This window comes from Heptranchias perlo, unplaced genomic scaffold (assembly GCF_035084215.1).
Source record: "Heptranchias perlo isolate sHepPer1 unplaced genomic scaffold, sHepPer1.hap1 HAP1_SCAFFOLD_43, whole genome shotgun sequence".
Classification (NCBI taxonomy): Eukaryota; Metazoa; Chordata; class Chondrichthyes; order Hexanchiformes; family Hexanchidae; genus Heptranchias; species Heptranchias perlo.
In genome coordinates, this window is record NW_027139442.1 from 1,341,368 (window position 1) to 1,369,018 (window position 27,651).

The following is a 27,651-nucleotide window of genomic DNA, read 5'->3' on the forward strand; positions in this document are numbered from 1 at the left end:
GGTTTTAACCAAAGTCCAAAGATACCTCCTTTCCTCAGTTCTGTCCAATTCTGAAACTAATCCCCAGATGTTCGAGGTTTTTAGTGGGAGCAATCCTGAGGATGAGGGAGTGGTGGGAGCACGGATAGTTCGAGAGTAGACTGAAAGGATGGAGGGAAGGGTTTCTGGTTTGTGATAAACTCACAGCGAGACTTCTGCAGGTTCAAGGGCCTGTCCTCAGACCAGCTGAGAAATGCAGTTCCAGCGGTGACACTTTTGTAAATCTGATTGGCCAGAATGATGACGATTGCTGCCTTTGACTTCTTCAACTGTCATATGCCACATATCAGTTAGCTGCTACCGTATTCCATTATGAGAGTTACGAACTGCACTTTCAGATTTTATTTTTGCATAGGCCGTCATGGTAATTTGTTGGGCTTGTGTGACATCTTCTGCTTCACTGGTCCAGAGCCCTGACACTGTAACTTGCCAGGCCATTCAAAGCATTTCATGGTGCTACAGACACGAGTGTTACCAAACCATTGTATCCAAACAAGCTTGTTAGTTGTATTCTGAGCGCCTGTGAAATCGTTAATAATACTATAACAACTGAGAAGGTTTGCTTAGTATGTTTCATCCTGATTTACTGATATGAATAAACTTCGAACATGTAAATAACTCCTTATCCCCCTTGATGGCATCTGTCTACGATTGTGACTTTCAATAGTAAAACCCTATGAAATAGCACGGACGTTAGCTCTCCTCATGTTCGCAGCTCAAATCAAAGATTGAGTTTCTAAAGTTAAACTCCCGTGGGTGACCTTCAGATCCTTTAGATTCTTTAAGGATGACTATCGAAGTGATGGACCTGTACATGTAATAAATACCCCGAGACCTGTTAATAAGGCTGTTTGTCATGCTCAGTCCAAAGGCTACAGGAGAATCGTTGTTTACTGAAGAAATTTCAAAGAAATTTGTATGTGTTTTGAAATATCCCTTTAATTAGTTTCTGTTACATAACGAAGCTTTGGGGAGAATGGTTGATTAAATCTGTTTGTTTAACTGAATGTGACTAATAGCTCTGATGGTGTTCTCCAGCTAACTGTCCCGGAGGAGGATCCCCTCTGGTATAAGTAAGGGATCCTTTGACCGAATTGGTACCTTTTAGTCAGAGCATCGTGTCCAGCGCTGCAGACATCGCTCCTTCTCACTGAACATGGACTATCCAGTCATCTTTGAGATAGAACGTATTTACTACCCCGTTCTTGCAGCCGTTGGTATTACGGGTAAGGAAATAGAACGAGTCGTCGTGTAAAACAATATAACTATTACCGCTCTAATTGCTGGTCTTGCTCTGTAACTTATTGTTCTCGATATGTTTTGATTGATACAATGCATATATAACACGGATTAATGTAGAGAGAGACACATATGGAGAGAGTGTGCTTGTCAGGGAGATAGATAGAGAGAAAGAGAGAGCGAGAGATAAAAACAGAGAGAAAATACGTATAACAAGACTCATTGGATCGTTCTTTCAAAGAGCTGGAACAGGTAAAATGGGCTGAAAGGCCTCCTTCTGTGCTGTAACATTCTATGATTCTATGATTATATGTGTTGATATGTTTGTAACATCATCGCCTATTCCGTTCATTGTACAGTATTTTTGTTGTCTATTTAATAGGATTTCATGATTGAAATTATGAACTGTTATGAATTTTCAACCTGAGAAGATATGGCAGATTATTCCTCTGTACTGTGTGCTGGAGAATTCCTTATCTCGAATAGACGCTGGTATCAGACACGATATAAAACTTATTCGGGCTGTGAGAAAGCATAATCGTTGTCTGTGCGGAAGTTTCAAATTGTCTTTTGCATTGCCAGAAATATTATGTTAACACACAAGGACAAACAAAATATTTGGAAACCGATAAATAATCAGCTTAGTCCAGATAATTGTCTACGAGTTCACAGGTTCAAGGTCTCACATAATGGTGTTTCGGTGCTGCTGATAGTGAATTGACCACAGTCACTACATTGATTCAAAACAATTTTTGCCAATGTCAAAAGTTAGCTATTTGATTAATATCAATGAATGGTCCTTTGGTCTCTGATAATTCACTGCCTTTTGTTCCAGTTTAGTTGCAGAGATAGTCCCGGGCCATCTAGGTTAATAGTCCCTGTCTGAGACTTGTCAGAAGTGGACAGGACCGTGGCCTCTTTGATGATGAACGTGTTGCCCAGAGGTCACCTCTGCAGCAATTCTATTGGATGTTTGGTAGCGCTCTGTGTTCAGTATGCAACCAGAAAATTAACTGTTGAAACTAGATGGGATGGCCAAGCAACGGGGGAATAATCTACAATAAATGTTATAAAATATGATTCGACAGACAACAAAGGTCGTCGCCACAGATTGTTGATGAAGGAAACATTCAGTACGGCAACACTTTGCAGATCATTATTTGGTTTCTGAACAAAACGGTACAACAGAAACATGTATCATAGCAACATAGCAGGCAAAGCACAGTAGCAGGTCATTCGGCCCATCAAGCCTGTGCCAGCTCTTTGAACGAGTTTTCCAATTAGTCCCGTTGCCCGGTCATTTCCTCATAGCCTCTAAATATTTTCTATTCAAGTATTTGTCCAATTCCCTTTTGAAAGTTGCTATTGAATCTAATCCCAGCGTCCTTTCAGGCAGTGAATTCCACATCATTACAACTGGCTGCGTAAAAAAAATGTTTCCTCATGTCGCCTCTGGCTCTTTTGCCGATCACATTAAAGCAGTGTTCTTTGGTTACCGACCCTTGTGCTACTCGAAATTTTTTCTCCTTATTCAATCTGATGAAACCGTTCATGATTTTGAACACCTGTATCAAATCTCCCCTTAACCTTTTCTGTTCTAAGGAGAACAATCCCAGTTTCTCCAGTCTCTCCACACAAATGAAGTCCCTCAGCATTCTTATCAATCTCTTCTGCATCCTCTCGAAGGCCTTTACATCCTTCCTAAAGGTTGGTGCCCAGTTTTGAACACAATACTCCAGCTGAGGCCTAACCAACGTTTTATGAAGTTTTAGCATAATTTCCTTGTTTTTGTACTCTAAGCCTCTGTTAATAAAGCCAGGGATCCCATTTGCTTTTTTATGAGCCTTCTCGACTTGCCCCGCCTTCAAAGATTTGTGTTGGTGCACCCCAGGTTCTCCTTTCCTCTACCCTCTTTAAAATTGTACCATTCAGTTTACATTGCCTTTCCTCATTCTTCCTACAAAAATGCATCACTTCACACTTCCCTGCGTTTAATTTGATCTGCCATGTCTCTGCCCATTTCACCAGTCTATCTCTGTCCTCCAGAAGTCTGTTTCTATCTTTCACATTGTTTACAATAGGTGGATTTGTGTAAAATCTGAATAATCTGTATAAGCATTGCAATATAAATGGAAAACTCTCGACATTGTGTCAATGGAATCTGTGCGTGATGAGTAATGTGGATTCAACACTCGCCAATCCTAGATTTCCCTAATCATTGGGGAAATAAACCGCGCAATGGCGAGTGTACATCCAGTCAGTGTGTCTCTGACCTCAGTATCCAACAGAGCTGGAAAATGAGTCATTATTGATTGAGGCTCAGAGAAAGACGGGAACTGATGAATGGAGCGGAGGGAAATTAAGTAGATGGCGGCAGAAATGGACAAAAAAGGAAAATGAGACCAGGGATTTTATGAGACTGTCACTTGATTGAACTCCTTTCCTTCGATTGATCTCTCTGAAATTAAATTAAAACACTCCACCAGCTCTGCGTTAATTTATTTTCGAGCTCCACTCCGAATTACCTCTCCCCCTCTAAACTGCCACACCTTAGATTTTCTAACTCTCCGAGTAATCTATTTTGTACTGAATCTAGTAATAGTTTCCTTTCTTTTGTGTCTCCCTCTCTTTTACAGTTAACTTTGTGGCGATTGTGATCCTGTCCCGAGGAAAGTGCGGTCTCTCCAAATGTATCACTCGCTACCTGGTTGCCATGGCAGGGGCCGATCTAACGGTGGTGATCATTGAAGTCATACTGAAGCGAATTAACAACATTTACTTGCCAGTAAATTTCTTGTTCATCACTCCCATATGCGCCCTGAAACTTGTCTTGAAGATTGCGGCCCTGGACTGCTCGGTTTGGTTCACGGTCGCTTTCACCTTCGATCGCTTTGTCGCCATTTGCTGTCAGAATCTCAGACAAAGGTTTTGTACCCAGAGGACGGCGAGCCTAGTTGTAGGGATTGTTTGTGTGCTGGGCTGTTTGAGGAGCATTCCCCATTACTTTGTGTACCAACCCCAATTTATAATTAAAAATGTCCCATATTTTTGCATTTTAATCGCTGCCTACCACACCTCGCCATTGTGGGCGGCGTACGAGTGGTTCGACAGTATTGTAACCCCTTTGCTGCCCATCTTTTTCATACTGTTGTTCAATGCTCTCACCGTCAAACACATTTTAATGTCCAATGTAGTCCGCAGGACACTGCTGAGCAATGTCGATAACCACAATGATCCAGAGACCGAGAATCGACAGAAATCCATGATGTTGCTCTTCACTCTATCCGGCAATTTCATTCTGCTCTGGGTCACGTACGTTGTACATTCCTTAACATGGCGAGTGAAAAACTACAATTATACAGACAAATACTACAGTAACCCGATATACATCAATCAGCAAACGGGATTCATGCTGCAGCTTCTCAGCTCCTGCACCAACACGTGTATCTATGGACTGACACAGAGGAAATTCAGAGAGGAGCTGAAGAATGGGGTGAAATATCTGTTTACACTGAATGGCAATTTATGTAAATAACAAACAACTGACATAAAGCTGCAGCAGACTGTGCAGATTTACAACCCAGTCCCCTCTTCTGTTCTATAACAACAGGCTGGCAGATGATGGCATGAAAGGGACTGACTGTGTTCAGAGGGCGTTGGCCAATTATATCGACAGGCAGAAGAAGGCAAGTTGGATTTTGATGTGGATAAATTGAGCAATGCAGAAAGGGTAATGAGTGCACAGCAAGAAAGCGGGGCATGGGACTTAGCCAGTTGACTGATGGGGTTATGTAACATTAATTCCACTTGGATACAGGCAATTGCCTGCCTTAAACTATCAGCGAGGGCCTGGGCGTCGCACTGCCTTTTAGTAAAATACATTAACACATTAACACATTCACTATAATACAACAAAATAAAAACGTCTGCGATAAAAAGCATTTGGTCAATGTGACGTATTAAGTAATAATAGCCAATGGACGCTGGACCACATCTGGTCACTGTAAAGCGTTTAATAATAAAAAAAATAATAATAATAATAATAAGGTACAATGGAAAATGGGCCTCATCCGGTCAAGGCGAAGCAGTAATAATAATGTTCATTGGACACTGGTCATCTATAGTCAATGTGAACCATTTAATAATAATGTGCACTGGACACTGTACCACATCTGTACACTGTGAAGCAATCGGTAATCATGCACACTGGACCACATTTCGTCACTGTGAAGCATTTACTAATAATGTGCACCAGACAGTAGGACACATCTGGTCACTGTGAAGCATTTAATAGTAATACAAACTGGACACTAGAACACATGTGTTCAATGTGTATCACTTAATAATAATGTACACTGAACGCTGGACCACGTCTTGTCAATATGAAACAATAAATAATAATGTACACTGGACACTGGATGCCATCTGGTCAATGTAAAGTATTTAGCAATAGTATGCAATGGACAGGGGGCACATCTGGTTAACGTGAAGCATTTAATAATAGTGCACACCTGACTCTGATGCACATCTGGTCAATGGGATGCATTTAATAATGAGGCACACTGCATATTGGGTCACCCTTGGTTAATTTGAAACATTTAGTTGTAATGAACACTGGTCACTAAGGCACATCTGGGCAATATAAAACATTTGATAATAATCTACACTGGATACTGCTTCACTTCTGGTCAATCTAAAACATTTAATAATAAGACAGACTGGATATTGGGGCACATCTAGTCATTGTGAAACATTAAATACTAAAGTACAATTGACACAATTAGGGGTAATGCACACTCGACAATGGGGCACATCTGGTGAATGTGAATCATTTATTAATAATTATGTACACTGGACACTGAATCACAGCTAGTCAATGAGAAACATTTATTAACAACAATGCGCCTTGGAAACTGGTCCACATCGTGTCAATTTGAAACATTTAGTAATAATGCACACTGGACACTGGATCGCACCTGGTCCATGTGAAACATTTAATAATAAAGCACGCTGAACACTGCACCACATTTGGTCTACGTGTAACATTTAATATTAAACTCTGTACATTAGGTCACATCTGTTCAATGTGAAGCATTTAATAACAATGCACAGTTCACACTTTAGCTCATCTGTTCAATGAGAAATATTTAATAATAATGTACAATTTTCACTGGACCACAGTGTGAACGTGTAACATTAAATAATAATGTACACTGGACACGGCACCACATTTGGTCAGTGAGAAACATTTAAGTATAATGCGCACCAGACACTGAGTCACCTCTTGTCAATGTGAAACATTTAACACTGAACATTGTGTCATATCTGCTCAACGTGCAACATTTAATAATAATGTAGACTTGACACCGGGTCATATCCGATCAATGTGAACCATTTACTAATAATGCACAGTGGACACTGGGTCACATCTGGTCAACGTGAAGCATTTAGTAGTCATAATAATATTGACACTGGGCCGTACCTGGTCAAAGTGAAGTATTTAGTAGTAATGCATACTGGGCATGGTACGGTAGCGTAGTGGTTATGTTACTGGGCTAGTAATCCAGAGGCCTGGACTAAAATCTGGAATTAAAATACTAGTATCAGTAATAATAGCCATGAAACTACCGGATTGTCGTAAAAACCCATCTGGTTCACTAATGTCCTTTAGGGAAGGAAACCTGTCATTCTTACCCGGTCTGGCCTATATGTGACTCCAGACCCACAGCAATGTGGTTGATTCTTAATTGCCCTCTGAAATGGCCGAGCAAGCCACTCAGTTGTAAAAAAAATCTCGCGAGGGATGGGCAATAAATGCTAGCCTTGCCAGCGACGCCCACATCCCGTGAACGAATAAAAAAAAACATCTGGTCAATATGGATTATTTAATAATAATGTACAGTGGACGCTGGGCCATCTCTTGTTAACGTGAAATATTTAATAATAATGCAAACTGGATGCTGGATCACATCTGGACAATGAGAGATATTTATTAATAAACATGCGCACTGGACACTGCACCACAACTTTTCAATGTGTAGAATTTAGTAATAATGCATATTGGACACTGGGCCATCTCTGGACAATGTGAAATATTGAATATTAATGCAGGCTGGACATTGCATCACATCTGGTCAATGTGAAATATTTACCACGAATGCACACTGGACACTGGGTCACATTGTGAACGTATAACATTTAATAGTAATGTATACTGGACACGGGACCACAGTGAGAAACACTGAAAAATAATGAACGCCGCACACTGGTTAATCTCTGGTCAATGTGAAACTTTTAATAATAATGCGCACTGGACACTGGGTCACATCTGGTCAATGTGAAACATTTTATAATAATGCACACTGGACAATGGGTCACATCTGGTAAAAGTGCCACAGTTAATAACAATGCACATTGCAGACTGTCTCAAATCCGGTCAACGTGTAACATTTAACAATAATGAATACTGGACACTGGGACACACAAGGTCCACCTGAAGCATTTAATAATAATGTACCTTGGACACGGGGCCACATCTGATCCACCTGAAATATTTAATAATAATGCACATTGGACAATGGGTCACATCTGGTCAAGGTGCCACAGTTAATAAAAATGCACATTGCACGTGGTGTCACATCTGGTCAACGTGTAAAATTTAATAAGAATGTATATTGGACACTGGGTCACACCTGGTCCACCTGAAGCATTTAATAATAATGCACACTGGGCACTGCTCCACATCTGTGCGACGTGTAGCTTTTCTTAACAATGCACACTGCACTCTGGATCGCATCTGGTCAATGCGAAACCTTTCATAATAATGCAGACTGGGCACTGGGCCACATCTGGTCAATATGAAACATTTAATAATAATGCACACTGGACACTGGATGTAGCGCATCTGGTCAATGAGAAACATTGAATAATAATGGTACTGGACAACGGACCACACTTATAACGTGTAACATTTAAAATAATGTACACTGGTTACTGTAGCACACTTGATCAATGAGAAATATTTAATAATAATGGACACTGTACACTGGGCCACATTGTTAACGTGTAACATTTAATAATAATGCACACTGGGCACGGGACCACATTTGGTCAATGAGATACATTTAAGAATAATGAACACCGGACACTGGATCACCTCTGGTCAATTTGAAACATTAAATAATAATGCAAACTGATCACTGGGTCACATCTAGTCAACGTGCAACATTTAATAATAATACAGAATGGACACTGGGTCACTTCTGGTCAATGTGAAACGTATAATAATAATGCAGACTGGTCATTGGATCACATCTGATCAATGCAAAACATTTACTAATAATGCACACTGGACACTGGATCGCATCTGGTCAACGTACAACATTTCATAATAATGTGCATTGGACCTTGGGCCACATCTGGTCCACATGAAACATTTAGTAATAATGTGAACTAGACACTGGATCACATCTGGTCAATGGGAAATATTTATTCATAATAATGCACACAGGACACTGCACCACAACTTGCAAAGTGGAGAATTTAGTAATAATGTGTATTGGTCCACCTGACCAATGTGAAACATTGAATATTAATGCAGACGGGATACTGCATCCTATCTGGTCAATGTGAAATATTTACCACTAATGCACACTGGACACTGGGTCACATTGTGAACGTGTAACTTTTAATAATAATGTACACTGGACCACATTTGATCAATGAGAAACGCTGAAGAATAAAGAGCACCAGACGCTGGTTCATCTCTGGTCAATGTGAAAAATGTAATAGTAATGTGCACCGGACACTGGGTCACAACTGGTCAATGTGCCACAGTTAATAACAATGCACATCGCACACTGTCTCATCTGGTCAACGTGTAACATTTAACAATAATGAATACTGGACACTGGGTCACATCTGGACAACCGTATAGCATTTCATAATAATGTACCTTGTACACTGCACCACATCTGGTCCACCTGAAATATTTAATAACAATACACACTGGACTCTGGGTCACACCTGGTCAATGTGAATCATTTCATAATAATGCAGACTGTACATTGAGTCAAATCTGGTGAATGTTTCACAGTTAATCACAATGTACACTGGGTCACATCTGGCCAAAGTTAAACTATTAATAGCCATGAACATTGCACACGTGGTCACATCTGGTAAACGTGCAACATTTAATAATAATGCAGACTGGACACTGGGTCACATCTGATCAATGTGAAACATTTAATAATAATACACAATGGACAATGGGTCACATCTGGTCAACGTGCCACAATTAACAAAAATGCACATTGCACACCGCTTCACGTCTGGTAACATTTAATAATAATGTATATTGGACTCTGGGCCACACCTGGTCCACCTGAAGCATTGAATAACAATACACACTGGACTCTGGGCCACACCTGGTCCACCTGAAGCATTGAATAACAATACACACTGGACTCTGGGCCACACCTGGTCCACCTGAAGCATTGAATAACAATACACACTGGACACTGGGCCACACCTGGTCCACCTGAAGCATTGAATAACAATACACACTGGACTCTGGGCCACACCTGGTCCACCTGAAGCATTGAATAACAATACACACTGGACACTGGGCCACACATGTGCGACGTGTAGCTTACAATCAGAAACGAAAGAATTTATAATGAGGAACAGGGAAATGGCAGAGCAATTAAACAAATATTTTCGTTCTGTCTTCATGGAAGAGGACACAAATAACTTCCCAGAAATGCGAGGGAACCAAGGGATTAGTGAGAAGGAGGAACTAAAGGAAATTCGGAATAAGTAAAAAATAGTGCTGGAGAAATTCATGGGACTGAAAGCCGATAAATCTGCAGGGCCTGATAATCTGCATGCCAGAGTACTAAAAGAGGTAGCCATGGAAATAGTGGATGCATTAGTTATCATCTTCCAAACTTCTATAGATTGGAGGGTGGCAAATGTAACCCCACTATTTAAACAAGGAGGGAGAGAGAAAACAGGGGACTACAGACTTGTTAGCCTAACATCAGTAGTAGGGGAAATGCTAGATTCTGTTATAAAGGATGTGATAATCGGACATTTAGAAAATATCAACGGGATTAGACAAATTCAACATGAATTTGTGAAGGGTAAATCATGTTTGACAAACCTACTAGAGGTTTTTCAGCATGCAACTGATAGAATAGATAAGGGAGAACCTTTGGGTGTCGTTTGTTTTTATTTTCAGAAGGTCTTTGATAAAGACCCACATAAGATGTTAGTGTGCACAATTAAAGCACATGGGATTGGGGGGTAATATACTGGCATGGAATGAAAATTTTAGCAAGAAATAGGTCTTTTTCGGGGTGGCAGGCAATGACTAGTGGGGTACCGCAGGGATCAGTGCTTGGGCACCAACTATTAATAATAAACATATATCAATGATTTGGATGAGGGAACCAAATCGGAACAGAGGAACAAAGGAACCGGAGTCGGCCATTCGGCCCCTCGAGCCCGCTCCGCCATTTGATAATGTCATGGCTGATCTGTCATCGAACTCCATATACCTGCCTTTGGCCCATAATCCCTTAATACTTCTGGTTGGCAAAAAGCTGTCTATCTCAGATTTAAAATTAGCAATTGAGCTAGTATCAATTGCCGTTTGCGGAAGAGAGTTCCAAACTTCCACCACCCTTTGTGTGTAGAAGTGTTTTCTTATCTCACGCCTGAAAGTTCTGGCTCCACTTTTCTGAGAATCCACTTCTCCCTTGTCTGAGAATCCCCAACCAGCGGAAATAGTTTCTCTCTATCCACCCTATCTCTTCCCCTTAATGTCTTATAAACTTCGATCAGATCACCCCTTAACCTTCTAAACTCTAGAGAGTACAACACCAAATTTTGTGATCTCTCCACGTAACTTAACCCTTGAAGTCCGATTATCATTCTGGTAAACCTACGCTGCACTCACTCCAAGGCCAATGTCTCCTTCCGAAGGTGCGGTGCCCAGAACTGCTCACAGTACTCCAGGTGCGGTCAAACCAGGGTTTTGTCTCGCTGTAGCTTTACTTCTGCCCCCTTGTACTCTAGTCCTCTGGATATAAACGCCAGCATTCCATTAGCCTTATAGATTATTTTCTGCACCTGTTAATGACACTTCAATGATCTGTGTACCTGAAATCCTAAGTCCCTTTCGACATCCACTGTTTTTAACTATTTACTATTTAGAAAGTACTCTGTTCCATCCGTTTTTGGTCCAAAGTGGATGACCTCACATTTGCCTCCATTGAATTCCATTTGCCACAGTTTTGCCCATTCACCGAATCTATCTTTATCGCTTTGTAATTTTATGTTTTCATCTACACTGCTTACAATGCCATCAATCTTAGATATGTACATTGTACATTGTACATTGAACAAAGTGCAAATGTTCGCCCTCGATATACTTCCATGTATCGAAAAGTCATGACATGCATCTAAAAGTATTCTATTACTTTTATTCATATAGCGGATAATTTTAATTTCAATTTTGTGGGTTCAGCCTGAAATCCAATTTCCAATTTAACATCTTTTTTTCCAAATGAATTCCCATCCCTCTGATCGGTACCAGTGCGTTTAACCCCATCCTGGTTGTTTTATTAAATTTAATGCAGAAGGTCGGTTCTATAGTGATGCAATATGCCTACTCATTCTCCTGAGCCACAATAACTACCGTGTTGTCAGCATGACCGAAAATGTTTGGGACCCATTCTTCAAAAGGGTCTCCTTCATGCAAACCGGAAACTAGTTGCCTCACGCGCGTCATATCACAGGTGCTCACACAGCAGTATCCCAAGATCATGCCACCCGTGGCATCAGATACACCATTCCTGAGATTCCAGGCTATCTTTTTAAAAGATCCAGGATGCCTGGAGCTCTTTTCTCACCTGCTGCATATTCGTGAATAGGCTAGAAAATATATCTTCGCGTTGTTACCTATAGGCAAGGAGACAGCCACCTCCGAAAGAAAGCTATCCACTAACTATGCTTAACTGCACTTCCCTGATCAGATTGTGCATTGATACCATATTGATATTTTTTGGTAAATTTTGCCCAGTTGATTTATGTTACTAGTGAATGCACTCACACATATTTTCCATAACCCTTTCTGTCCCAGTTCCTGCTATTGATCCATAATCACCTAGGGCTTAGATCACATTATGAGGTGCAATTTTCCTGTTGTTACCTTATACCGTAGTCACCTCCTCTCGTCCAATTTACAAGTCCAATTATACAATCTTGCCATCTCATTCATGAGCCATGGAGGAACTTTACAATCCAATACATTATTCATCATTTAACCTGAGTCCATTTTATCTCTTCAGAAATCTTACCGATTCCAGAGTGCCGTCCTGCCTGGAAGATATGGAATATGAGTTATCTATCATACAACAGTACCCCTCCGCTGACCCCCCCCACCCCCCCCCCCACCCCCCAGACACACACAAACACTCAACATCAGGATTAGGTTCAGACTCGACTGGTACTGTTGGACGGATAGGACTTGCCAATGTTCAATAATCTCAGCTCTCTTCTCTCGGTCCGAACGCCAGAACGGTTCGAGTGCTCAGGATTTATCTCCTCTCGGTTATTTTATTCCCAACGATTTTCTTTATTATCAATTTGAATTTCAGCTGACTGATATGGAAAACAATATTCCTTCCTCTGTTGCAACCATATTTTATTCACAGTATTGTGAAGGAACCAACCAGACTGGGCTCTTTTTATTAATAACATTTTATTAACCCCTGTTCTTAAATGGGAAACGTTCAGATAAAGTTTTACCTTTCTCGGGTGCTTGAACAGCAACACATGTCAATACATTCTGTTTTTCTAAACCAATGATACCCAGGTTTGGTGGTTTTACAGCAGAGGCAGGAGTGTTTGCAGTTACTTTTGGAGGTAACTTCCATAATTCCCCCTCGTATTCTGTCGTGGAAGCTGAGAAAGGACACTGAATGGGTGAAAACCGAAAGAGGCGAAGTCTTAGTCCAACTTGTCACCACGCTGGGACATTTGATGATATTCTTCTGATGTCCGCAGGTCTGAAAGGAGATTCTGAACACGACTGGATCTGGTCCTTGCACCAACATGTTTTCAGCAAAGGCTGTTCCTTTAACTCCGTGGAGCTACTTTCATGTAAAAGAAATACTCTCCGGTAATCGTGCGCCGCCACTATTGAGGAGGTCACGAAAACCGTAATAAAGTAGAGAAAGTCCAGTGCGGCTCTTCTGGACAGCGCCGGAACGGATTAATCTGTTTTGCATGCTTTTGTCAATGTTCTGATTGCCTTTTTGCTGCTTCAGTAGAAATAGCCGCGGCTGTATACTGAGTGTTTCGAAATTCATTCTTGGGATGTTGGTGTCGCTGGTGAAGCAGGGATGTATTGCCCATCCCTAGTTACCCCTTGAGAAAGTGGTGGTGGGCTTTCTTCTTGAACCGCTGCAGTCCGTGTGGTGAAGATGCTCCCACAGAGCTGTTAGGTATCGAGTTCCAAGATATTAACAGAGCGACGTCAAAGGAACAGCGATATGTGAGCAAATCAGTATGGTCTGTGACCTGGAGGGGAACTCGGCAGTGATGCTACCCTTGTCCTTCCAGGTAAAGGAGCTGTTCCTTTGTTTGGGACGTGCTGCCTAGGAAGCCTTAGCGAGTTGCTGTAGTGCATCCTGGAGATAGTACACACTGTAACGACGGTGCGTCGATGGTGGAGTGAATGGATGTTTAACCTGGTCGACGGGGATCCGATGACGCGGTGAGCCTGAAGACATTGCTTGACAGATTGAATGCAGCTGAGATAGAGTGCAACACAGAAGTACATATGACCGGGTAGGTCGGGGGTTGAGTTAAAACAAAAGGTTTAGAGACTCATTGGGAGTCTTAATGAAGTATTGGAGCTTGGTGCTTAGTTTACGATGGCTGACTGCGCGCCGTCGCTGATCTGGTCAAAGTTCCTGTCTATAGTGAATAGATCCTTGATTCAAATCAATTTGGATCGATTTCAGTGACTTCGTAGAGTGATTGGTGTTTCTAATATAGCCTTTTCGCTATTTGTTTTTCTCGAGGTCTGCTGCTACATTTGGTGCCTAAATTGAATCGATCCTTTTCCAGTCCGATGAAAAATTGCTGCTCCAGTACAAATTGTCACCGCTTCCTCTTGGAGAACCAGGAACAGCTGCTTTTAAGTATGGTGCATTGGTGGTTCAGTGGTAGAATTCTCACCAGTGACGCGGGTTCAACTCTGTGTGTGCCTCACATGCACGATGTGCTGTATTCATTTACCAGCACCTCCACGAGAATCCTTTTGCACAAGCATTGTTCACAGGAAGTCGCATCCTGCTTTCTGAAGGCAGCGAGTTGCAAATTCTAAGGCTCCACAAATATTCAATTGTCCCGGAGCAGGACTTCATCTCACGGTCCCCTCAGCAGCTCAGCTCAGAGCAGCGGCTGAATGCTGGAATGTGTGACGTGGCAATGTCGAGCGAATAGTCACAGCTCTTGTTTCTGATTGACGCTTTGAAATTCTTCCATCGCACTTTCTGATTCAGAGAACGGATTTCAGAACGGTCGCTAGGCCTTAGCTTTCAATTTGACTCGGACTTCTTTGGAAAGTTCAAAGCAAAGAGCAACAGAAACTCTGCGAGCTCAAACAGAAGTTGAAAGTTGTGAGCACACGGAATCGTTGGACAGCTGGTTGCGTGGGATATACAAAGCGGAAAAGACAATTGTCTGCTTTCAAAAGCGCAACGTTTTGTCAATGGGGATGTAGCTCAGTAGTCGAGCGCATGTGTTAAGGTCCCGGGTTCGATCCCCGGCATTTCTAAACAATCTATATTTTAAATCTTGGATGCAATTCTGAAATGATCCTCTTGAACTCGTCGCATTCTTACCAAGAAGAATCGCCAACACTTCAGCAAAAACGTTTGTCAGAGAGTACAATTCAATGGAAGAGTGAAAGAGCCAATTCAATGGCTCCCAACACCAGCGTGTCAAGGTGTTATAGCGAAGCGATCCTTAAACGCAAGATCAAACCTGGGACATGTCCCGAGTTCCTCTTAAATTACATGAGACAATATGCTCTCTGCGTCAAACGTTGCCCTCCTCTGCACCTCAAGGACTTGAAACATTCTTGCAGGCCTCTGTTACAATGTGCCGAAGCAGTTGTCGTCCACATCAAAACATAAGCCACGTGAGTGACAATGGGAGCGTTCGAAGAACGGCGACTTGTCATAGGAAGGATGGATATAGTCACAGCCCGAGGTCACTCTCCCCCACTCCCAGCCTTTGTTCGCAATGCCCCATTATCATTAATCTGGGTAAGGAGACTTTGTTTCCTCCGACCATGCAGATTTGTATCAGGCCCGCGTCCTTCAGAGGCTGTTGTAAGCCTGGAACGCAAATATAACTGCAAGAAAGCATTGGGGATTCTGACAAAAATTTGGCGAACATTTGTCGGCTTGGTTGAGGCATCAGAGAATGCAGGTCACTGGAAATCACATGATTCCCGTGTATCAGATCCCACGTTCAATCCCCGGCATCTTCAAGCACTTCTGCACCAGAATGACCCACAGAAAGGCGAGCGATGCTTTCTGAGAGCTGTGGATTCCTTCCTTGAGCCGCTGTCCTGCAGCTTCACCGCTGGACAATCATTTAATTTGACCGGAGCAGGATTAAATCTCACTCTCCCCTGAACAGTTCGGCTCACGCAGCTTGGGACAATCACGACTACTGCCGGAATGGGTTTAGATGCAATGTTGGGCGAGCAGTCTGCTTTGGTTTCTGTTTGACGCCCGATCATTCTTCCTTTCACTTTCTGTATCAGAGATCAGATTTCACCCCAGCCTCCAGATCTCGATTTTTCAAGGCCACTTAGAGGGATGGGAATCTTTGGAATTCTGTACCCCCCAGAGTGCTGCGGATGCTCAGTCGTTGATAATATTCAAGACTGAGATCGATAGATTTTTAGAGACTAAAGGAATCAAGGGATATGAGGATCGGGCGGGAAAGTGGAGTTGCGGTCGAAGATCAGCAATGGTCTTATTGAATGGCGGAGCAGGCTCGAGGGGTGGTACGGCCTTCTGCTGCTTCTATTTCTTGCATTCTTATTTTCTTATGTGAGGACAGGAGAGCACTGAACTTAGAGAAGAGAGAGCAAGGAGCGTTAAGATAGGGTTTGACGTCAGCCAGGATGACAAGTTGTTCAGTGCAGAGACAGAGGGACAAAAGCAGTAATTTATTCTGGCTGAGAAACCTGGCGTGGGGCATGTGTGGGAGGGAGAGGACAAGGATTTTATTGGAGAGGTGAGAGGGGTGGAACAAGGTGAGGTGCTCAAAGGAGGAGATGGTGCCGGACGACAATGTGGACAGAACAAGGTGTGATTTGGTGAAGGGTAACACCGCCAACACAGCGGTTTGGGCGGGGCAGGTGATGAAATTATAACCACACGGGGAGGCTTTAGTAAGGAGGAAGGTTTCATCATCCGTCAACCACGTTATCGTTAAAGCCATGATTTCGATGCAATCATTTTAATGAGGCCATGGATGTTCCGATCCTAGCCCAGTACAGTTTAATTAGGACCTTTTCTGACTTGTAATTTCATTGTTTTGGGATGTGTAGTTCAAGATTCTGTTGGATTTATTGATCGCTGCTCTGCACTGTTGAGACAGTTTGAGCGCCAGTTCTGCTAAGAATTTAAGTCCATTTAAGATTATAAGAAAATAAAAAGAGAGGAGCAGGAGTAGGCCATAGGGCTTCTGGAGCCAGATCCGCCATTCAATCAGATCGTGGCTGTTATTCAACTCCACTTTCCCACTCCATCCCCATAACCCTTGATACCCCCAGTGTTCAAAAATCTATCCATCGCAGCCTTGAATATACCAACGATTCAGCATCCTCAGCCCTCTGAGATAGAGAATGACAAAGATTCACAACCCTCTGAATGAAGAAATTCCTCCTCATCTCAGTGTTAAATGGCCGATCCCTTATCCTGCGACTCTGCCCCCTCGTACGAGTGTTAACTTCGCCCTTAGACATTTCATCTTTCAGTCCATGATCTCCTGCTCGAGGTTAGGAGTCCAATGATAGATGGTTAGAGGTGATGGTTAGTAGTGGTGAAGAGAGAGGTTAGTTAGCTCAGTCCGTGTATTTTTAATGAACTGATATGACATATTGTTTAACCTACCTCTCTTCCAGAAGCACACACCCAACAGAGCAAGGATGAGCATCAGAACCACAGCAGAACCAACACCAGCCTCCAGCGCAACGGATTTATCTAAATGATATAAAGGGGCAAAGCATAACCAAGTTAGCCCACAGATTTTTCAAGAAATATATAATTTGCTGTTTAACAAAGAATAAAATAGGCAGTGGATGTTTCAGAATGCGGTGTGAGTATCTGAAGAGGAAAACATGGCCGAGATGAAGCAGTGTTTCCAACACTCGCCGGAGGCGTAATTGGACTTGGCGGGGGATGCGAAACAGGTGAAGTCGCTTTTGCCGCCAGTTATATCGCACGCCAGACATCCATTTGAGTTGAAGTGGCTCCTCTCGTCACTTTTACCCCTATAAATGTCCCACATTAATGCAAGGCTCCAAAATCAGGGAATCGGTAATGAGCTCGGCAATGGTTCGACACGCGGGTGACGTCATAAATCACCTGGGAAACGGCGACACGGATCAAAGCTCAATTGTCATTAGCCCATTAATTAAATGCCTCATATATTCATTGATTCCTTCATTGGATAATAATAGTGGACCTGGGACCAGGTGAATTTTTAATTCTTCCCAGCTCGCAGTAAAAATATAACACCGGCAGTGTGTAAACTCTGGAGAGAATTGATGAGGTAACGTTTCAGGAGTGGAACTTGGTCAGAACTCACCTGCTCTCTGCACAGAGGCTGACTGATTATTACAACATTTGATTTTTTTTTCGTGTTTTGCTTAATAGGTTAAATTAGTTCTTGTTAAAGACCGCAGTGTGGATGTCGTTTTCTCAGCTTCACTGGGGGGCAACCCTGGGCTATTAGCGGATTGGTAAGGAACTGCAGGACAAAACGAGCGAATCAAACTTCTCATCAGAATTTGAAAAATTAACTCATTCAACGTTTCATGCTGTAGTTTTTTCCTCAGTAACACGATAAATGGCGAACATTTAATGAAATAAGCGTTAAAATGCTTTTTGATAAAATTTCCACGCTACTTTTACGCGTTAAATACCACACTGGATGAGGCCCAAAATGGAAAATAAACACATTTTACTGGTGTCGGATGAACACAAGTTAACAAAGCATTGGGGTTTATTTCCAGCGGAATATAATCGGAAAGCAGCATTTTTTGTTAAAGTGGTATAGAACCTTGGTTCCACCACATTGAGAGTACTGTGTACAGTTCTGGCCTCCAGATTACAAAAAGGGTATCGAAGCACTGTCGAAAGTGGGAAGAAGATTTGCAAGGATGTCACCAAAACTGAAAGGGTACAACTATCAGAAAAGACTGAACAGGCCGGTCTCTTTTCTCCAGAAAAGAGCTGATCTGATGGAGGTTTTGAAATTATGAAGGGGTTCGATAAGTTCGATAAGAAGTATGTGCTTGTGTGGAGTCCAAAGCTCGGGGCATTAGATAAAATATAGTCACAAATAAACCCATAAGGAATTCAGGAGAGACTTATTTACCCTGATCGTGGTTAAAATACACAACTCGCTGCCACATGGAGTGAGTGAGGCAAATAGCTTAACTGCATTTAAGGGCAAGCTAGATAAGTACACGAAGGAGAAAGGAATAGAAGGACATGTTGATCGCGTGAGATGAAGTAAGGTGGCAGGAGGTTCGTGTGGAGCATAAAGACCGCCATCGATCCGATGGGCTGAATGTCCAATTTCTGAGCTGTTGAAACACCCATGATCCATTTGAATGGCGGAATATGCTCGAAGGGCTGGATGGCCTAATTTTATGTCAGTAAAATTTTATAGAATTCTAAGTGATACAGTCACCGTGGGAATCTCACTCACCTCTTACAGTTATGTGTACAGGGTCACTCAGAGCTGACGTTCGCAGCTTTCTCTTCCCATTTGCTTCATACAAACAGATGTAATTTCCTCCATCGTCATGATCTATATTCGTGAGCGTGAAGGTGACATAATTTCGCCGTGCAGCAGCAAACTGGATATCCGAGTAATTCGCTTCTCCTTGTCTGTATAAGTAAAATGTGGAGCAAGGAAGCTTCTGGGGATTTGTACAGTTAAAGATGACTTTTCCACCCTTCACAGCAATACTAGAATCCACTGATATATTTGGTTTGGGTAGGTCTGTAATTCGAATGGAACAAGTAGTGACAATCGATTCAAATGCAAAGAACAGACGTATTTTTGTGAGCCAAACTGTAGTGCAGAAGGTCCATCAGTCCCGACTAATGTCACCGGATTCCGCACATTGCTGCCAATCGTGCAGCTGAACAATTAATGGTTCAACCAACTTTACAGCATTTTGGTTTACTTTATATTCAGGATCCGAGCGCCAGGGCAGTCATCTCAGGCACGATAGAGTCGACGAAAAGGGAGAGCAGTGGGCGAGGGAAATGCACGATTGGAAAACAGACATCTTGTATTCACTGGAGTTTTGTGTGTGTGAAAATTATAGAAAGAAAAAGGTGGCCTAAAATCTCGAGGGTAGTTTGAAATCCTTCCTTTCACTGGCTTACACTTTGTGATATGTAATTGTACCACTCACCCTGGAATTATCACATACACAATGTAAAAGGCATATTGAACATTGCTCTTCGTAATTAAATATTTTGTACCCTGTGAAACATTTATCAGAAAGTGCGATTTCTTATCATAACTTCCTGTTATGTATCTACTTTAGTTCATGGAACAGCGTTTACTCGACATTTCTCTTCATTATAAGGTCAGAAGTGTGGCTGTTCGCTAATGATTGCACAGTGTTCAGCTCCATTCGCAAATCATCAGATAATGAAGAAGTCCATACCCGCATGCAGCAAGACCCGGCCAACATCAGACTTCGGCTGATAAGTGGCAAGTAACATTCGCACCACACAAGTGCCAAACAATGACCATCTCCAACAAGCGAAAGTCTAACCACCCCTTTGACATTCAGTGGCATTACCATCGCCGAATCCCCGACCATCAACATTTATCGGAAACTCAACTGGACCAACCACATAAATGGTGTGATTATCAGAGTAGATTCGACGCTGGTTATTCTGCGGTAAGTGGCTCACCTACTGATTCCCCAAAGCCTATCTGCTGTAAGGAAATATTGGTTAAGGTATTTAGGGGAACCAGGCGCGAAAGGGTGAATTAGTCAAGGCTTTAAATGAAACTACTGCACCATAACATAGACTGCTTTTAAATTAACGTACTGCAGCTGCAGGCACTAACAGTCATGAAAACCATGTTATTGCAAACTAAGGGATGGACATAACGGCACCCCCACTCCTTCAGACTTACTGGAATGCTGAAGTTAACCAGTTACCTTAAAGGCCTATAGAGGGATTTATCAACTGCAGGGATTGAGGAACATTGTGTTAAAGATAAGGGGCTGGAGGGTGCACAAGACGCAATCCTTTCTTGGCAATTACGTGTTGTCTATACGATTTGGTAAATTAAAGGGAGTATTTTGGAAAAGACCTGATTGGGTGTATGCTCCCGCAGTTCCGTTTATTGGAGTATAATTGTTAGTCTGGGCCTTTGTTAAGTGCAGGGAACAGTATAGAAAGTACAAGGCGGTAAACGAGAACGAGAGTACGTGAAGGAACGAACAGGGAACGAGGTCGCAGCTTCTACCCAAAATAATTCTCAATTGTGTTTTGTAAACTACTGCTGAAACACTGTGATGTATTGATTCTTGCTTGTGCTCAGTAAAGTCACAAGGCTATTAACCATTATTGTGTCAGTCTCGAAGAATTGAGCAGAGAGTCAAATTGACTACACTGCCACCAACAAGGTGGCAGGAGTGTGATGGAATTCTCTTCACTTGCCTGGGCGGGTAGAGCTGCAAATAGACTCAAGAAGCTCGACAGCATCCAGCACAACGCGGACCGCTTGATCGACAGTCCATTCACTACCTCAACCATCCACTCCCTGCATCACTGGTGCACCGTGGCTGCAGTATGTACTATCGACAGGATGGACTGCAGCACCTTCCTAACTCGCGACCTCCACCATCAGTCAAGACAAGTGTAGAATCGCTATGGGAACACCATCACCTCCAAGTTCCCCTCCAAGTCAAACACCCTTCCGAACTCCCTACCAAACAGCACTGCGGGAATACCTTGTCAACATGGACTGCATGGTTCAAGAAGAAGGCTCACCACCACCTTCTCAATGGCTACTATAAATGGGCAATAAACGCCGGCGTTTCAAGCGATACACACATCCTGAAGAATGATCAAAAATTCAAGTCCACAAGCCTGTAACTCATTCATCTGAAATGTGAATCCCCATGGATTAGCAGAGATTTTCACTCTTTTTAATCACGTTTGCAACTCAGATAAATTAGCGGAATTGTGAATGTGGGACAAACGCATTTTCCTTGTTCCATTCATATCCTGGTGTGAATTTTTTGGGCTGTATCCTTTCTTTGGGACTGGAATCCCTGATTTCTTTTGTTTCTTATTTCCGTTTCAGTCAGCTCATGAAATTGTGAATTCCCCTTTTGTAGAATCTCAGTTCCCGATGCAAACACTTCCCTTCAACACAATCGGTATTGAGTTACCAACCTTCCACGACATGTGGCAATTCACAGCTCTTGGCCTTATTTTTCTTTCCATTAATTTTACCACAGACCCGATTTATCTAATGGGCTCTGCATTAGCAAGTTACATATTATCTGGTCCCCTGGCATCTCTCTCGCTACTGAGTTCGAAGGCGGTGGGTATAAGGTCAACTCCAAGACTTTAGTACCTAAGCCACGTTGAATATTGATTGTAGTGGAAGGCCAGGCTGCAGTGTGAAAGTAAACGTTAAATCGAGGCACTACCTGCCCGTTTAGCCGAACAGGAAAGAACCGGTGGGCAACATTTAGCCCTCAACCAATACGGTCAAAATGAATGAACCGATTATTCTCTCATTGCTGTTCGTGTTAACTGGGTACCGCGTTTACAACAGTGACCACACTTCACCGGCTGTGACATGCTTTGGCACATTTTGAAGAAGGAAAAGCCGCTATCTGATTATCTTTCTATTTACACTGCTGATTTCTGGTTAGAAAATACTTGGGGTTACCTAAATATCTGCATGAAATGCTTCGGCCGTCAAATTTCGTCTGAAATTTGTCCTGGTTGGTATCGTAAGATGGGCGATAACTATCGGCAGCCAATTTTACACTCCGCCCAATTTTGCACTCCGCCCAATTTTCATTTCAAGTCACTTCAATGCTGGATAATAGGGGACAATTTCGACTCCCGTATAAGACTAAGTTCACCGCACACATGGATATAAATTAACATCGGAGTTACAGTGAATGCTGATCTCTATAAATGAGACTAATCCCACCCTACACTTGGATATATATTAGCATAGAGGTGACAGTGAGTGCTGGTCTCCAGTAACGATACCATTCTCACCCTACACTTGGATCTATATTAACATTGGGGTGACAGTGAATGCTGGTCTCTCTTAATGGGACTAATCTCACCCTACACTTGGATATATATTAGCATAGGGGTTACAGTGAGTGCGGGTCTTTATTAACGATACTATTCTCACCCTACACTTGGATATATCGTAACATCGGTGTTACAGTGAATGCTATAAATGCTTTCACCGGCAGTAAACGGTCAGCCTATGTGTTCAGGTCTGTTTGTTACAGAGACCATGAGCTGAGCGCCGAGACGTTGAACATGCAACACTGAGACATTTATACAAAGATTATTTTTTGAAAATATAAAGAGCGTTGAACAGATATATTAACAATCTCTCGTCTCCTTCCCTCACCTGCTATAGTGACTGTCACAGCCTCACTCAGCAGGGACCAGAATCGCCTTCTTTTGACGACGGTTCTATATTTGCATTGGTACCGCCCTCCTTGGTTTGAACTGGTAACCGTGAATGTTCCAATGTTGCCCTTGGTGAAGAATTGGCGAGATGTCAGCAGTTGATTATTTCTGTAAAAGTAGATTTTACCGCGATATTCTCTGTTGACGTTGCAGGTAATGGTAACCGTCCCTCCTTTCAAATACACCCCAATCGATTGATCAAGAGACATCCGCGGCCGTGTGATTGGATCTGTGGTAAAATAGATAGAACCAGCAATGAGAAATTGACCTGTTGATATTTTCGTACGCGGGAATGTTGGTATCACAATAACGATTCCGCGATGATCAAGGGAAATGTTACATCGGGGCCTGGGGTTCCACAAAAGAGTAATTCGCGTCTTCATCAGTGGAATGAAATGGATGCGTGACTAAAAAGAAATCAGCTGGGGTTTCTATTTGTAAAATCAGATTTTATCCCAGAAATTGCTCTCTGTGATACAAGCGGAACAAGCGTTGATTTCAATTCCCATTGATGCTGATATAGCAGCATCTCAAACGCAATTAACAAGAGTACACGCCAACGCTAAACTGTGGGAAGTCACATTTCAAATAAAGCTTGGAAATGTTGGTGGGCTAGAATTTTAATTCTCATGTTTCGGTGTGTTTGTTATGCTGTAAAAGTCGGCATTTACTGCCCATCCTTAGGTGCCCTTGAGAAGGTGATCGTCGACCCTCTTCTTGCACCGCTTTAGCCCGAGTGGCAAAGGTACTCCCTCACTGTTGTTAGATAGTGTGTTCCACGATTTTGAATGGCGATATATGTCCAAGTCAGGATGGTGAGTGACTTGGAAGGCAACGGCAGTGATGGTGTTCCCATGCCCCTGCTGCCCTTCTCAGTGATGGAAGTCACGGATTTAAGAGGTGCTGCCGAAATGCAATCAAGTGAGAGATATGGAAAACTACAACATAACTGATTTGAAGTATTCTGCAAAGCAGTATCACGGCGAAAGTCTCAGCAGGCAGTTTCGGTTAACTGTCAGAGAAATTGGTAATATGTCAAGACCAGCCAGTCTGGCGGTACCTCGTGAGGTGACGCTACAGTCGGTGGAGCTAAAAGACTGGCGACGTGCTGTCATTGTGGCATTAAACATTTCGCCCTGCTAGTTCAGATATGTAAGGCATAAAATTGGAAATCATGACCATAGATGTGTAATAACATCACATCACCTCCATTTACACATTAAGGAGGGCGGATGTTGACATTGTGCCTTATCAGGGACCTTGGACCAACGGCTAAAAGGAAGACTCATTTCTGGGATGCAGTTTTTCCTCAGTACTGAACTAAAGGGGACATGTTAACCGGAACCGCCCAGTGGGAATGGGACGGGATCGAACGGCCGGTCATTTTACACTCTGCCCATTAAAGTTAACGGAGGGTAAAATCGGGCGAAGTGTAAAACGGGTGGCCGACCCGAACCTGCCCCCTTTCCCGTCTTTGAGAGTTAGTTAAAAATAACCCTCCATCCCTTCTTGGGAACTGAGCTCAAGACTTGGTTGAGATTGAAGACACAAAATTCTGCCTTAGGCGGTGACATTGCGTCAATGAAAAAGAACATTCGGCGAAGTGTAACATGCTTCTGCATACCCTGGCACCAGTTTTGCGCTACCACTTAAGATGGATTTCATCCCACACTTGGATACAATAACATGGTGGTCAAAGTGACTGCTTCCCTCTGTTGATGCTTTCACAGGCGGCTAGCCTGTGTGTTCTGGACCCATTGTTACAGAGACCCTGTCAAGGGATGAACTCAGAAACACTCTCTACCAATAATAAACACTGTTAAATTGAAAGAAGTATATAATTCTGGAAATACCAAGAATGTTGAATAGACAGCCCTAAAATCTTTGTTCCCATTCACTCACCTGTTATAGTTACCGTCACAGACTCGCTGAGCTGGGATTCTAACCATCTTGTTTTGGCATAGATTCCATACTTGCATTGGTACATCCCTCCTAGGGTTGGACCGGTAACGGTGAAGGTTACAGTATTGTCCTTTGCGAAGAGCTGACGAGACGACAGCAGTTGATTATCTCTGTAAAAGTAGATTTGACCACGACATTCTCCGGCCACGGTGCAGGTTATTGTGACCGTTTCTCCTTCTAAATACACCCCAGTCGGTTGATCAAGTGATATCTCTGGCGGTGTTAGCGGATCTGTGGTAAAATCAATGGAAATAACAATTCGAAATGGAACTGTGTATTTTCATGTACAGTTCAAGATTGGTGACTCAGTAAGGATGGCGGTTTGTTGAAGGGAAGTGTTTGCATAATTTCTGAGATTCCACAAAAAAAGGGAATTCGCGATTTCCTTTCCTCAATCAGTGGAAGTGCGAAAGTAAAGAAATCAGCTGGTGGTTCTATTTCGAAAATCAGCGCTTGGCCCAGAAATTGCTCTTTGCGATACGAGCAGAACACGGAAAATGCATTGATTTGAATTCCCCTGTTCTGTTAATTTAGCCGAGCTGCAAACTCGATTAGAGACAGTGAATGGAGTAGATTTAGATATTGTGCGATTGTGTAAGATGAATGCTAACGGGACGGCATTCAATTTTACATCTCGGCCGATTTGACTGCAATGGGAATGAAAATCGGGAGTGATGTAAAACAGGATTGATGATTCGCTTTCACCCGTTTTACAATATCGCGCAAAATCAAAATCTCCCCCAATGTATCCGCTAAGCCGTGGTGATTCGCTCTTAAAATAAAGGAGTTAAGTGTTGGTGGACTCGAAATTAATTTTAGATAATTGTTTCCGATGTGGGCGTTTCCGCTGCCCATCCCGAGTTGCCTTTGTGAAGATAGTGGTGGGTCTTCTTCATGAGACGCTGCAGCCTGTGTAGTGAGGAGGCTCCCACAATGCTGTTTGGGAGAGAGTCTCAGGATATTGATCCAGCAATAATAATGGAACGGTTATTTAAGTCCAAGTCGGGATGTTGCTTGATAACGTTCCTGTGAAGCGATTCGGGACATTATTACTCCGTTAAAGGCGGTGTATAAATGCAAGTTTTTTTATTGTTGTGAAGCTACGTTCAGCGCAGTTGAGATCTTGGCGATGTGCCATCATTGTGGCATTGAACTGTTCTGTCTGCTAGTTCGGGCATGTAAGGAGTAAAATTGGAAATTAGGAACATAGATGTGTAATAATATCACACAATCTGCTTTTATCCTTCAACAAGGTCTTACGTTGCACTTCATCAGGTGTCTCCTGCCAATGGCTGTCAGGAAGATTCATCTCTGGAATGCAGCATTTCTTCAGTACTCACCAAAATGGGGCAATTTTAACTTAAACCACCCGGCGGAAACAGAGTCGGTTCAGTCGGCCGACGATTTTGCACTTGGCCCGATTTTATGCACCACTAGAATGGTTGGAGGGTAAAATCGAGCGGAGCGTAAAACTGGTGACCAACCTGAATAGGGCTCCAGGTTCGGATAATAACCACCGAAGGATAATTAAAGAGATGGGGCAGGCGCTCTGTGAGCTCCGTGAACCTGTCTTCAGTAGTTCAATAAAGTTAGGGAAAGTTGCCTTAGACTGGAAGTTAGCCCATGTATTTCATGTTTTCAAAAAATGGGTCAAATGAGAGCCAGCGAACAACAGGCCCATCGGCCTGGCATCCATTATCAGGAAAATACTAGAAGGAATCGTAAGAGGTGTCCTTCGTGATCACTGGGAAAGAGAAGGGGCCATTAGACATCTACAACACGGCTTCCTGGAAAGTAAGTCGTGCCTTACAAATTTGATTGAGTTTTTTGAGGATGTTACCAGGGTATTGGATGAGGGAAATCCAGTACGCATTATCTATCTGGATTTTCAGAAAGCCTTTGTTCAGCACTCCTGATATGAAGTTACTTCACAAGATAGGATCTTGTCATATCAGTTGGAATTTGAAACGGTGGATCAGCAATTGGCTCCTGGAGGCAAGTTACAAGTTTGGTTTCCAAGGGATCGCTACTATGCCCGCTACTGTTCACGGTCTTCCTTAATGACCTGGGCAGCGGTGTTGCGATTATGGTCAGTAAGTTTGCAAATAATACAAAATCTGTAAAATGGTTAAGGCAGTACAGGAATGCAATCAACTGAAAAGAGATTTAGATGCGCTTGTGGACTCGGTCACACAATGACAAATGATATTTATTAATAGGACCACAGCTCTTTTTGATATATATATTAATGACCTGGACTTGGGTAAACAGGGTATAATTTAAGATTTTCAGGAGACACGAAAGACAGGAAATGTAGTAAACAATTTGGAGGGTTGTAACAGACTTCAGGAGGTCATAGGCAGACTGG

The 27,651-nt window shown here is 42.6% G+C and overlaps 1 protein-coding gene across 1 annotated transcript; it reads left to right on the forward strand.

Annotated features, from left to right (window-relative positions):
- Window positions 1-1,195: 1,195 nt before the first annotated feature.
- Window positions 1,196-14,796, forward strand: LOC137312478 (probable G-protein coupled receptor 139). The gene is made up of 5 exons (XM_067979022.1): window positions 1,196-1,265; window positions 3,915-4,805; window positions 13,351-13,446; window positions 14,373-14,497; window positions 14,593-14,796. Exons 1-5 carry the CDS (start codon window positions 1,196-1,198, stop codon window positions 14,794-14,796), a joined length of 1,386 nt encoding a protein of 461 aa, XP_067835123.1.
- Window positions 14,797-27,651: the final 12,855 nt, after the last annotated feature.